Raw genomic sequence first — 13,106 nt, 5'->3', positions numbered from 1 at the left:
CATATTTTAAGTTTCAGAAATAAATATCCAAGAGATGAACTGGGTAGTTCACCTCTCCACAAACTTTTCTTTTCTGAAAACACAGAGATCACTGCACTAGTGATACTTAAGTCATGTTTTCACAGTTCCATTGCAAAACAGAAGGTCAGAAACATAATTTTTCAAAGCATTCTGGAACATAATGTGTCCATATATTCCATTATAGCACTACCACAAATTACTGTGAGCCACAGGTAATATGGATTTACAAGACTATGCTCTACCTGCCTATAGGCCTGCATAAATGAAAAACTGATTGGGTCCTCATTTGCTGAGAACTTAACAGCAGATAAACCTGTCTGAATTAATTAGCCACTAGGGAACGACAAAGATTTGATTCTGTAACTCTCCGATTTTCCATCGGATACTTTCACCTCTACTGATTGACTTCACTATGCAGCTGATTCACAAGTCTCAGTAATGTCTTTCTGCACTAAGAGCTTTTCTGCAAGACCAAAGAAAAATGTAAAGAATGTCCTGGCCTTTATTATAAGCCAAGCTTGAACAAGAGAGCATCTTGAGCCAAAGTCTAAAGCAAAAAGGAACCATTTGAGCCAAGGTGGTTTCTTTTCTCCCCAGCCATATTTTAAAGGGTCTTCCAACTCTATGAAACTCAGCCTTTGCTCCCTTTCTGTTTAGTCTTTTTAATCCCAGGGGGTATAAATTCCCTGCACAGCTGAACCCAGACTGTTACCTGGGAACTGCTACATGTAGAAGAGGCAGCTGTGTTTCTTCTTGCTGATAATTTTTTCCCTGCCAGTTCTTGAAAAAGATGAAAGCATCCCAGCATGCCCACCCCCACTTTCACAGTCTTTGGCACTGTCACTCACCTGTGGAATATGTTCCTGGCTCACAGGATGCAGCACTGTGAAGGCTGTTCTGGAATCCATTCAGTTGCTTTTCAGTGGAGGTGACCCTAAGAGGTAAAACCATAAAATCAGACAGAGATAAGAAGTAATAGAGCAAGGAAATAGAAGTCGCAAACAGAAAAATGAGAATTCCCCTAGTTTACATAATCTTACTGGCTCTGTAACCATGAAGCTGTGCCTGAACGTGGTATGAAAAAGTCAGTGACAGCAACTTACTCCAAAAAAGCAGAGCAGGACAAATAACAGTCAAGCCACCAGGAAAACTCCAGTGTGACTAAAACACTTAATTTTCTCATGTACCTTGGAAGCTGATTCTGGAGAATAAAGAAGATAGTAAATTGTATTGGACCACCAACATACATCACAACTAGTAATGATGTGATCATCTTAGTCCAATGATTTGAATTAAAGTGACTAAGCAACTGTTGCACAGAAATGCACATGCTGTCAAAAGATGTGAAATTCAAGAGTTAATCTTTGCATCTTGCTGCAGCAGAGAGAGTTCATTTTGCCAAGATTTCTCAGTTATCTTGCAAACTGAGACACACAGGATGCATCTAAATTTCAGTAATCCAGTGCCATTCCTCAAGCAGATACCTTATGCAAATCCTTCTGCATTGATCTCAGCACTTGACTTAACAGCAAAACTATACTCTGTAGGCTACAACTGCACTTTAACTCACAAAGATTCATTACCAAACTGAGACCATGTTCTCCTATAGAAAAATTTGGTCTACTCACAAGAGAAGGGCAAGCTATACAGCTGCAACTGTCTGTCCTGTCCTTAAAAATCTATACAATTATCCAACTATTCCTGGTTTGTCCCTTCCTCCCTTACTCTTTCTTGCATTTCTTCCTTCTGGCCCAACTCATTTCCAATCACTACAGACTTTGGTATGTGCACTCATGTCTGCCAGAGTTGTTCTTCACTCTTTCACCTCTGGGGTGTTACACTTGCTGTCAGCTCTTCTCCTGAAGAGCATCAGAATCTCCAATCCCCATGGGATGCCCTGAAAACTAACGGACTGTTATTCACTGTTTAAATCGTTGTTTAAACACGTGCAGTTTCTCTGGTTTTATCTGAAACCTTTTGCTTACATGTTTCAAGGTCAGCAGGTTGCCAGTAACCCAGGTGTTTCTGACAGCTAAAAGGTCTGTGAGGGACTTCTGAATTTTATTTCAGCTGGATTTCAGTGAAATGGAGTCCACACATGAAGGGAGAGGGATGCAAACACATTTGCATACCACAACCCCTTACTTCAGTCAGCCTTAACTGGAAATGCTATTGTCAAATGAGGGGTCTGTTTCTGTGTTTACTGTCTCTTGGAGAGAATTATAGATTTGTACTTAAGGGTTTTTTTGTGCTGATATTGCATGGTCCTTCTGGGAGCTGAGAATCCAGATGGATCTTGATGCTTTTTACATAGAAGTTCCATGCTCATAATTAGCTTGTCCACTTTAACACAGCACAACTGACAGCCAAATTCAGCTCACCCTTCTGTAAGCAGAATGCAAGACTAGTAATTGAAAAAGTAATCAAGAATGCCAGCAAGTACAACAATAAAAAAGCTAAACAGGGAACTGTCACTCTTCTACCTTACTGTTCAGAGAATATCTCTACAGACTTGCCCTTCTCTTGTCTACCCACAGTGCTAGGTACCTTGATTCTTGCAGTTTCAACAGTCACCTCATTCTGAGAGCTCATTCTAAGGTCTGCTCCTGGGATCTCCCACCATTCTAAGCTTACTTCCTCATACTCTTTGTGCTGTCCTGGTGGAAGCTTCAGTGCCAGAACATATTCACTGTTTAAACTGATGTCATCCCTTTCCACTTTCTTCCTCCTTGGGTTGGCTGAAATCCTACTGCCTTTTCTCAGTTTCCTACTTTTAATGTCTGTGTTGTTTTTGCTTCCCCTTCTCCAGTGCAATCCATTGTTATGTTCTCTATTTATTCTTCAATACTAACAAAAAGAATCCCATCTGTCCCCTCCATTTAAATATCTGTCATTGCTCTTTTCTATCCCCTGTACAGCTAACTCCTCCTCAAAGCTGATACTGGCTTTCTTAATTTAGGTACTAGACTAACACTAAGCTGCCCAGCCTTGGACTGCAAATTCTGCTCCACAGGTGAAAGAGAAATACTTTTTTGACTGAATTTTGAACACCTTTGTTTTAACAACCTATTTCTGGGATGCTACAGATGCATCTAAAGGTCCAGTGGAACCAGACAGATCTGACACTAACATATTCACATCACAAAAAGCCTAGGCTTGACAAGAGGACAGCAACAGATGTAAAGATGCAGAGCAGTTTACTCCTCTGTTGTTCTTGGATGGGGTACCCCTGCATGCGTAACGTGTGTATGATCTGAGGCTAGCCAAGGGCTACGAGCTACAGGTCTAGTGAGCCCAGCTGTGTCAGGGTGTTAAATCAAGGCATGTCTCTCAGATGCACTGCTTTTACTGCCAAAAGTGTCTAAGGGTCAGGCAGCCTGATTAACCCAGACATTCAGGAGCTGAAAAAACAAGCATGCTGCAGTACAGCAGTAGCAAAACAGTCAAAGGGGTTCCAGTAACTGTTAGATGTGTGTCCTACTGCCTGTCCTCTTTTCAGTGGGCACTCAGTTTATGTGTGTGATGTACCTGGCTCACTAAAGACACCTCATGTATGGGCAAGACAGGATACAAAACAGAGCCACAGTGTTTCACAGGGCTCACTCTGTTATTATCATCTGCTTTTGGCACATTTGCTAGGCTTGGCCAGCGTATCCTAGAAAAGCTGGCTACTTCTGTGTCCAGTTGCAGTCAGGACTCCTCCCCACTCTGGGATAGATTTCCTGAACCTTGAACCCTCTACCCTATTTCTGTACTAGTCACAATAGAGAATTAACTTTGATTCTTCTACTGTTAGCATCATGTAAAACAAAAGAGAACATGGTAGAAAGAAAGAAAGTGCTGTGGTGGTGGGACTTGAAAGGAATATTTAATTCAAAAGGCTTCCTGAACAGAGTTGTTATGACATTTACAGAGATGTTAAGCACAAGAAATTATGCCATGCTGATCAATATCCCCAACAGTTTGTAATGTTCCAGTCTACTGCTGGTAAACTTGGTGACCTTCTTGGTCTCTCTCTGATAATATCTTGAACAGTATATTCCTTTCCCCTACCTAGCAATTCCTCTCCTTATATACAGTGGTCCAATACTGACGGATCAATTTTTCTGAGATGTTTTCTTTGACTGATGGATCTGTTCACAGGTTGTTTAAAGCCTTATTCTTCTTGACACTGTCACTGAGAGGTTTTGAAAAGTTACTATGTGAATAATAGCATAGAAATGTGTATTTATTACGACTTAGTCATTCCTAAAAGCTGAAAGATTTTTCATCTACCACCAGTACACTCTGGTGAACAGTTGAGCTAATGTATTTTTTTACTTTGCATGCTGTCATATGTAATGTGAAGACTCCATACACCAAATACTGCTTCCAGGGTACATCTGCCTCATTCCACCACTTATAAATACTGCATCTGTGATTTCTATATCAAAATATCAGCAGGTCTCTTCATGGTTCACAGACCTGTCAATAGTAGTGGCAACATGAGCAGTGGGAAAGACCCAGTCTGACTCTGGGGAAGAAAAAAGAGCTTGCTGTGTTAGCTGTTCAAAAACTATCTATTGGTGATATGAGCATATTTAATCAAAACTATGGAGCCCCATGAGACCATTTTATGGCACCATATTTCAGCACAGAGCTGCATACTAAACCATTTCTCTCAGTTAGTCTTTTTCCCCACTTTAATATGGGCCCCAGTTTTCCACTCTGTTAGTTTAAGCAAGGAGCCTGCTTTGGACACAGTCCATTACAAAGTCAACCTTCCACCTTTCCCAAAAACAAGAGAAGCCAGGAACTGAAAAGACAAGCCTGAATTGTCTGACTGTTCCATTACTTTTTCCCTTTATACTTCAACCAGGAAAGCATCCAAGTTACTAGACAGTTTTTCAATTAGTCAGTAATGTTCATCTTTAGCATCTTGTTCTGTTTGTAGTTGAGTTTTCTACTTCTTGTTTCTTCCTTTTCTGGAAGCCATGTGTGCTGGCTGGGAGAGAATTGATAACGGATGCAAGGAGGAGATAAGTCAAAGAGACAAAGCTGATTTTAGTTTTGTCATCATAGTCCTGTCTCTGGAGAAATTCTAGAAACAACTTTAAAGAGATGATCTTTATCAAGATGTGAAACAAAAGCCAGGCAGTGCAAGAAACAGAAATAATGTCTGGCTTACTGAAATATATGGGGGGAGAAAGATACATGAGAGCTTTAACAACAGAATGGGATTCGTTTCAATGAGTCTTGTAGAAATAATACATAGCCTTGAGATCCTCTTTGAGGAAAGAGATCAGAAAAACAGCCGAGAAGTATTAGCAAAAGAGAGAAGACAGCAAATCAAAAGTGACCTGACAGGCAAATGAAGCAGCCAAAAAGATGTTATGGAGAGGGATATTTGCCATGTCATAACCTATTGGCACGGTAGCATCACTCGAAAAGCACAATTTTGGGTGCCACACTCCAAGCCTCTGCCAAACTGAAGAAAATACAGTAAATTCAAGACAATTAAGGACTTGGCAGGTAGAACTATTATCTGAGGTTAACAAAACCTCAACAAGTCTAAGCAAAATCAGATTACTCCAAGAAGTAAAAGGATATTCAAAAGGTGGAAAGTATTTACATGAGAAAGTGTTTAGGGTTCAGGAAGGAGAAACAAGGTACAACAGGCTGAAACAAAGGAAAAATTCGGATAGCATATCAGGAGAAACTAGCTGATTAAAAGGTTGTCTAGATTCTTGAATAGATTCCTAGAGCACACAATAGAGCTTCTACCACTGGACTTTTTTGAAAGCAGACTACAAAATGTATTCGAGAATACTCTGTACAAATTATCAGGGACTGCACGAAACAGGCTGGAGCATGCAAGACATCTTTTTCCCTCTATATTCCTTTGACACATTCACTCCCCTCTGTAGATGTGTATCTGGTCTTTTCCTGACAACAATGAATGGATTAAATTAGCCTGAGACACAGCAGTTTTTAAACGATCAGCTCTCAGAGTGCTGGAAATATAGCTAGGCACTGTTGTTTTCCATGTAAGTGAAAAAATGTTACTGCAAGATCCCATGAATGGCAAGAATGGGTTTGGAACCTTGTGCTGGAGACTGAAAGGCAACTTGGAAAATATTTCCGGAGCTGTTCCTTGCAGCCTTCAATACTTGGATTAGTTTTCTGAAATTCTGAAGGAATCTTTTGCTTTTTTTCCCCCTTCTGTGCATTTTTGGTGCTGAACTTTTTCCGGTTTTCCCACACTCCTGCCTGTCACAGAGCAGAAACCACAAAAATGCAGCGAACTAAAGTCTGTCCAAGGAGCTGCAATTCCATCTCACAAGGATAAACATTTCCTTTGCCAAGAAGTGAGCACAGCACACCGGCATCTTCAAATACACATCCCTGCTGCCCAGCAGAGAAACCCACTGACACAGCCTGTCACCTGTACTAACAAGAGTCACCCAACATGAAAGAAGTCAGATAGCAAAGCTACCAGAGCATACCTGCCAGACCCAATGCTCACATCTGCATTTGCTGAGCTGACAAAATTTACTAACATTTTGTTTTCTTTTTAAATAGTTTCAGGGGATTAATTCTGAGTGCTATCTCTTAAGATAGCAAGGGTACAGGCAGCAAACACACAAACTTCCCCAAAGCAGTTTTGTCCAAGTTCCCTAAATATGCCTTGCAATTCCAGATTTGATTCACACACAGTGACTGCATCTTCATAAGGTGTCTTTCATCAGTAATCTAAAACTAAAACTTCTCTCTTTAAACAGGAAGTGAAAACAGAACCAGGAAACCTCACACGAGCTTGCTCTGAAAGCTTTACAGCTCTTCTGACTGTAGAATAAGTACAAGGAAGGAAGTTATGAAATCAATTTTTCAGGATGAAACAAGTCTGAGGATATATGAGGAAAAACCTGATGAAGGATTTAGACTAAAACAGTTCTGCCATTTAAGAGGAGATAAACAGAGAGTTGAGGAAGCTGAAAACCCAGAAGTCTTGCTCACATTTTCTCATAATGCACAAAAGGAAAGAAATACCAAGAAATGGTAAAGAAGAAAACTTACAATCAGTAAGCAAAATCTAATGATGAATATTTTTGTTTGTTTTTAAAGATAGCATTTGTTTTTAAAGATAACTGTCAAATCCATCCACTTACCTCAAAATAGCAAGCATCATTTAACTAAAAGCTTACTAAAAGTTAAAGGAAGGATTTCTACAGTTAATGAGAAAACTATCATTACATCAGGCATAATATAAACATTTCAAATGAAATAAACACTTGTGCTTAAAGTCCTAAATACAACATGGTGTGTTAAATTTATGGGAAAACTTGGCTTAGGGGCAGATTATCTTGTTAAAGGTATTGAATTGCTTTGTTATTTTGTTTTGGCTTTTTTTTGGCACCCTTTTCTTACCTACCAGATTCAAGCCCTGGCCATCAAAGATTACACAGAGGGAGTGACTTAAGTGCCTCAACATAGATGTAATTGGTGCTCTTAAGTTGAGACATCTGCATGGGACTGACAGGTGTAACACAAGATCTACAGAACACCTGTACTCATCTGGAAGAGCAACTGGAAGTCAGGTGGAATAGCCCTGGGCATCCAAATGCCACTAGCAACTCGTATTTACCTTACTGAATCCCACTCTGGGATCAGTCTGACAGTTCCTATGTCCTTACCTTTGTATGATGTTACAGTTACCTTCCACACCCTTGTGTAACACAACTGCAACCCAGTGCAATGCTTATTTCAGTATGCACAGCTCAGGTTATTCTGAGATTTATCCTGGACAGCACAGCCAGAAGGATCTGTCAGAGTCAGATGTAAACAGTTTCCTCTCCAATATTCATTTTCAGGGGAGGCAATGCCAACTCCCTATCGTGGATGGAAGAGAGAAAACTTACTTGGAAATCCTCTGGGCTGCAGCCTTTCTGATCACTGCCTGTCTGTGGTTTGTTGGAGGCTTTGGAACCAGCTGAGGAGCTGTACTCTGGGATGGCATCACTTTGTGCAAACTGGATGCCTTCTGGATACTAGAAGTGGCACTTGACGTCTTGTGGGCATCAGAGCCAGCTGGCATAGATATATGACTGGTGCTTGATTGTGAGTAGTTGGCAAAAACAGCCTGGGTAAAAAAAGAAGAAAATCCCATCGTAATTGGTGATTACCTCTGTGAACATTGCTGAGAATGCTGATGGAGGTGGGTGACATTTTTGTGAGGGATAATATTTGCCTGGTGAAAGCATCCCAGGGCTCCAAGGAAAGTCCCACACATAAAAAGTTAGGTTGTTAAGTCAGTGAATTTTATGCCCTTGGAAGCCAGGACTAGCTTCTAGGAAGGTAGACAACCTCACTGCTGCCACAGAACTCTACTATTCTGGAGTTTAAAAACAAGAAGCCAATCCTCAATCTGCAGTAGGCTTCCATCCAGAAAGAAGTAAAGAATTCATTACATTGACTTTCTGCATTATTTTGCTAAATTATTCTTTATGTGGGAAGTAGGATTGAGACACAGTTCTAGGAAAAAGAAAGGTTATGGGGAAGATGATACAATGCTACTTATTTGGTTATTGAACTTGGAATAGCAGAAAAGCTCTAGGGCACCTTCTTCTGAAAAAGGAACTTAGGTCCACCACTGACAAAAAGGAAATCCCCAGTAATACCAGGGAACAGAAAAAATTTCCATTCCTATAGCATGTGGAAGAGTAAGCATGTTGGAAATATGACACAGGGAACAAAAGGATCTGCATGTTATGAGACACTGGAGAACTGAGCAATGGCCTGGCAAGGCAGGGACTGGGGAATATTCCTCTATGGGAGCTCTGCAGACTGCTAAACTCTTCAGAAAGGAGCAACCTGCTGGGAGTTCTGCTTTGTCTTTCCTCGAAGTCAGTCAGATTCCCAGCACAGAGGCAATACTTTAACCTTATAATTTGGCATCTAGAGGTCAGTGATAGGAGATAAGGGGAAGAGCTGAGCCCTCACTGTGACCCTGGGAGCAGTGTCCTTCACTGAGTTTGTCCTCAGTTTCTCCTCCTGTGGAAAATACACAAAGCCACAGCAAATGGGCTCCAGGCTCCAGAGAAAACCACAGTCTGAGAGCTGGCTGAGTCTCAGCACACAGACAGGAAAAGCCCCTCTCCCCCGCAGTTCTCTGGCAAATGGCAGAACAGTGGTGTGTGGGAAGGCGTTTCTGACAGGCAGAATTCTAGGGAGAGAAGGAAGTGCAGGAGCCAAAACAGGCCTGTTTCCTAACTAGAACTCACTGACAAGACACCCTTGAGCTCCCAATCCTTCTTAACCTCTCCCTTCCCTCAAGCTCTACCTTGATTGCAGCTTCCAGATTCTCAACAAGGAAGCTAGTACAAGTGCAGAAGTCTGGAAAATAGCAGCCACACCCCACCTCTCCCCAGAAAAACAAACTAAAATGTAACTTGGTTTAGTCTCTTGCATCTCAGAGCCTGACACATCATAGGGTTGGGATAGAGACCCTCAAGTCACTGCACCCACTTCTTATTCAGTAGTGACATTTCACTGTGAAATTATATTATCCATCTTTCCTATAAATTTTTTTAATATTATGCATTCTTCATGTAAGTTCTTTTTCTTGTTACGAAATACCTAGGATCTTGGAGTTCACAATGCATACGGTCATAACCCTTTCCCTGTGTTAATATGTCTTGATAAGGAGGTCCATGACTCTAAAGAAATAGCAAGCATGGATGCTCTAACAAAGTCTGATCAGCAAAAACTATTTTGAAACCTGCCTAAAGAAAGGTCATGGATGTTTTTCTTGGGGGTTACAGACTTCTGAAAATGCCTTTGTCTCCACACTGTGCTGAGATTCTGGCTGTCTTCCATGCAAGGATGGGGAAACTGGAAGCTGACAAGGACCACAGCTTCTGGATTCAGCTATACTGCCCTTCTGCAAACTCCACAGGGACAGAACAGGAAACCCGGAGAAGCTTCCGTGCAAATAAAGAGGACAGCTGAGGAGAACAGAGCCTCACCACACAAAGAAAGAGTTGGGAAGCTCTAAGCACATCCAAAACATAGGAGACAGATCTTATCACCCAGGATTCTTAAGATTAAGGGTCTAGGGAGAGCAAATGCCTAGACAAACCCTGATAGATGCAGTTCTGAAGCGGATAGCACCCTACAACTACTGCTGCTTCAAGTGAAAAACTTTCAATTACAGTTCCCAGGTTGGCAGATTTAACTTGATATTGAGGAGACATTTGCTACCGTAACAAGTCTCTAGGGCTACAAATCTGAAAAATACTAAAAAAGCTGTAAGATGTTTTAGCTAAAATTTCCATTAACAGCATTAACCCTTTCTTGTCTATGAAGAAAGCTAGCACCGATAAAGTATTTTCCCTGCATCACAGACTGAAGCAATATCTCCTTGCTTCAACATCTTTAACAACACCATACACAAAGTATTACCTGTACAAATAAAAAGAAAATTTTTAATTAGAAAATCTCAATGTGTACATCTTGTCAATAAGGACAATGAACTTCTTTGAGTATTAGTCAGTAGCAGCTACGTTTAGGCTGTTAGTGATTAAAAGCAGAGAGGTATTGTAGTACTTTGAAGAAAAGCTAGATATATTAATGATCTTCAAAAACAGAAAGAATGTTCCTGGCACTTACCATCCCTGTATCTAACACCCATCCCTAGCACAGTAATGGAACAAACATTGCAAGCAAAGACATGCTCATTGTGTGACCAGAGGAGGTAATAAAGCTCATTTCCTGTGAATCTGTCTTACACTATCTAATATAAAGCATATCCCAAATTATGCTTCCCTTCATGGGTCTGGACACTCTTGTGTTGACTTTGTGCTGTCTAATTAGGAGTGGTCTCAGCCTCTGCCTTAATGGGAACAGTAGTTGAACCCCCTTCCCAGATATATGGCTTTTGATTTTAATGAAATTTGTATGAAACATAGCTGTGAGATTTCTATCCCACAGTCATTCACATTCAATTGGATCAGCAAATCTGAAAAAGATGAGATACTCAGCAGTGTACGAGAGCTGACAGATGCACGTACATATGTATTGCATAAAGATCCATGTAGCTAGTTCCCAGTCCCTAGGACTGCAAACTGAGATGTTTATAAGCAATAAACAATAATGAGGTTTTAAGTTTAAAAAAAAAAAAAAAAGCAAACCCAACAAAACATAAGCCACCACTTTTATAGAAAAAATTGTATTTCAGAAAACATCGCAAAAATATAAAGAATCAAAAGGCTTGAAAGACCTTTCCAGTCATAAATTGTTTAGTGGAAATTCTTTTTAACACATACTAATGCATTCAGTTAAATCAATTTGGATACAATGATCAGTTGAATTGAAAATTCAAAAAGTGGCAATAAAGAGCAGGTTCAAAATGTACTATTAACTACCACAGTGTTAAACTGCACTAAGGAGAGTATCTTGGGGTCTTAAAGAAGAACAAGCTCATGGTATGCACAGACTGTCCTGAACCATGTCCTCTTTGGTAAATTCTTCAGAGCAAGAAAAAAATATACTATATTCAGTTGACTTGGTGCCCTCTGTTTTATTTCTCTTGGTACTGCTAGCTCTCTAGGGCAAGGATTGGGCTGTATTATTGCACTGGAAAGATAGTTAATACATCTGGGCGTTACCATAATTCTAATAATAGTGACAGGATCAGAAACACAGGGACAAAGTTTCAGCTGGTATAAATCAGCTCCGACTACTGCTTTCAGAATGGTTGTTCTGTTTTACTTACACTGAGACTTTGACTCATCAGTATCACAAGACTCAAATAGGAAAAATTGCAATTAGCACATTTAGTGGGAAAACAATCTGAGGAAGAAAGCTGAAAACAAGAATGAACAAGAAACTGAAGGAAAAGAGACACTGCAAATCTGACAGCAGTTCCATATATAACAGTTTAGAAAAAAGTTTAATGATGTTCGAGGCTGCATTCAAAGATGCCCTGTAACCACAGGCAGCAATAATATAGTCCTAGGAATACTAGGACTATTATTCACAGCACTCAGCATTTCCAGTCAGATCTAAATAAATGGTAAGGATGTCAGAAAAGATTCACAAATATTAAAAGACAAAAATTTGCTGAACTTCATAAAATGAGGAATATTTTGGAGGACATACAATTTTTAAATGACTGAGAGGAGAATTATTTAAGATTAATTTAGCCTAATCTTCTACAGCATAAAATGTTCTTAAATTTGTAATTGAAAATGTGATCACATAACTGCCCACACAACTCATTAACATGATTCATGTCTTATTTAACATGATCCTTTTTGATGTAAGCAGTACTGACAGGGATCATTCCACCATACAATTGTACTTCCCTTGTTTTAATTTAGCTTTTTTTTCCCATGTGAAATGTTTGGCATGAAATTTTAACCCCAGTAGATGCTAGGCTAAGCAGACAGAACATAGCCACACAAAGAAGGAACCTCCCTAACAGCTGATGGCATATTTCCAGTACAGGAAACAATTAGAGAATAAACAATGATGGTATATTAACTGTCTTGCCAACTGCAGCAGTGATAATAACATCTAGGTCATAAAGTGTCACATGAAGTCTCCTTTAAACATTAAAAATACTGTTATAAGCCTGTTTTTCTTGTATTTTGGTTTGATTTTGTAATTCTTGTTCCTTGATTTTACTGATATCAGATTTAAGCTTCTTGACTCTACTTTCAAACTCTTCCCCTTTCTATTTTTGCTCACTTTTCTCAAGGTCTGTACACTGTGTCTGTTCCTTGTCCATATCACTCCACCTATTTGTTTGTTAGATTCTCATCCAAACAGTTTGGTGGTTTTCTTTTTGTCCAAGTAATCAAGTACCTATTCTATCAAAGGTCTATTTCTATGGTACTACACTGTGTGAACTAGCTTCTGCATACAGTGAGTGAAAACTGCTCATTATTATTTCTCTTCCTCCACCCACACAGTATTTGATATTCTGCAGATTGTTAAATGCCTGGAGAAATCATCATCATTCTTACATGTCTGCAAAGTGCTCAGCCAAGAGTGGGTGCTGCAACAAAGCACACAACAAGCCTTCATGTTAACACACGTGGTAG

The 13,106-nt window shown here is 40.0% G+C and overlaps 1 protein-coding gene across 19 annotated transcripts in view; it reads right to left on the bottom strand.

Moving 5' to 3' along the window:
* TTLL5 (tubulin tyrosine ligase like 5) overlaps positions 1-13,106 on the bottom strand; it is a 134,802-nt gene that overhangs the window by 17,591 nt on the left and 104,105 nt on the right. For 13 of the 19 annotated variants that reach the window (XR_001522002.3, XR_001522006.3, XM_015629957.3 and 10 more), the window contains 2 exons: positions 7,920-8,140; positions 870-955 (listed from right to left, as the gene is read on the bottom strand). Coding sequence is in view for 11 of the 19 variants with exons in the window: in XM_015629957.3 (XP_015485443.1) it covers positions 870-955; positions 7,920-8,140 (307 nt within the window). In the remaining 8 variants the exon portion in view is untranslated. The remainder of the gene's footprint in view (positions 1-869; positions 956-7,919; positions 8,141-13,106) is intronic. The other 6 variants (XR_001522003.3, XR_001522007.3, XR_001522005.3 and 3 more) reach the window with 1 other exon arrangement.

Source organism: Parus major, chromosome 5 (genome assembly GCF_001522545.3).
Source record: "Parus major isolate Abel chromosome 5, Parus_major1.1, whole genome shotgun sequence".
In the NCBI taxonomy this organism is placed as follows: Eukaryota; Metazoa; Chordata; class Aves; order Passeriformes; family Paridae; genus Parus; species Parus major.
This window is presented reverse-complemented; position numbering and strand designations above follow the sequence as displayed.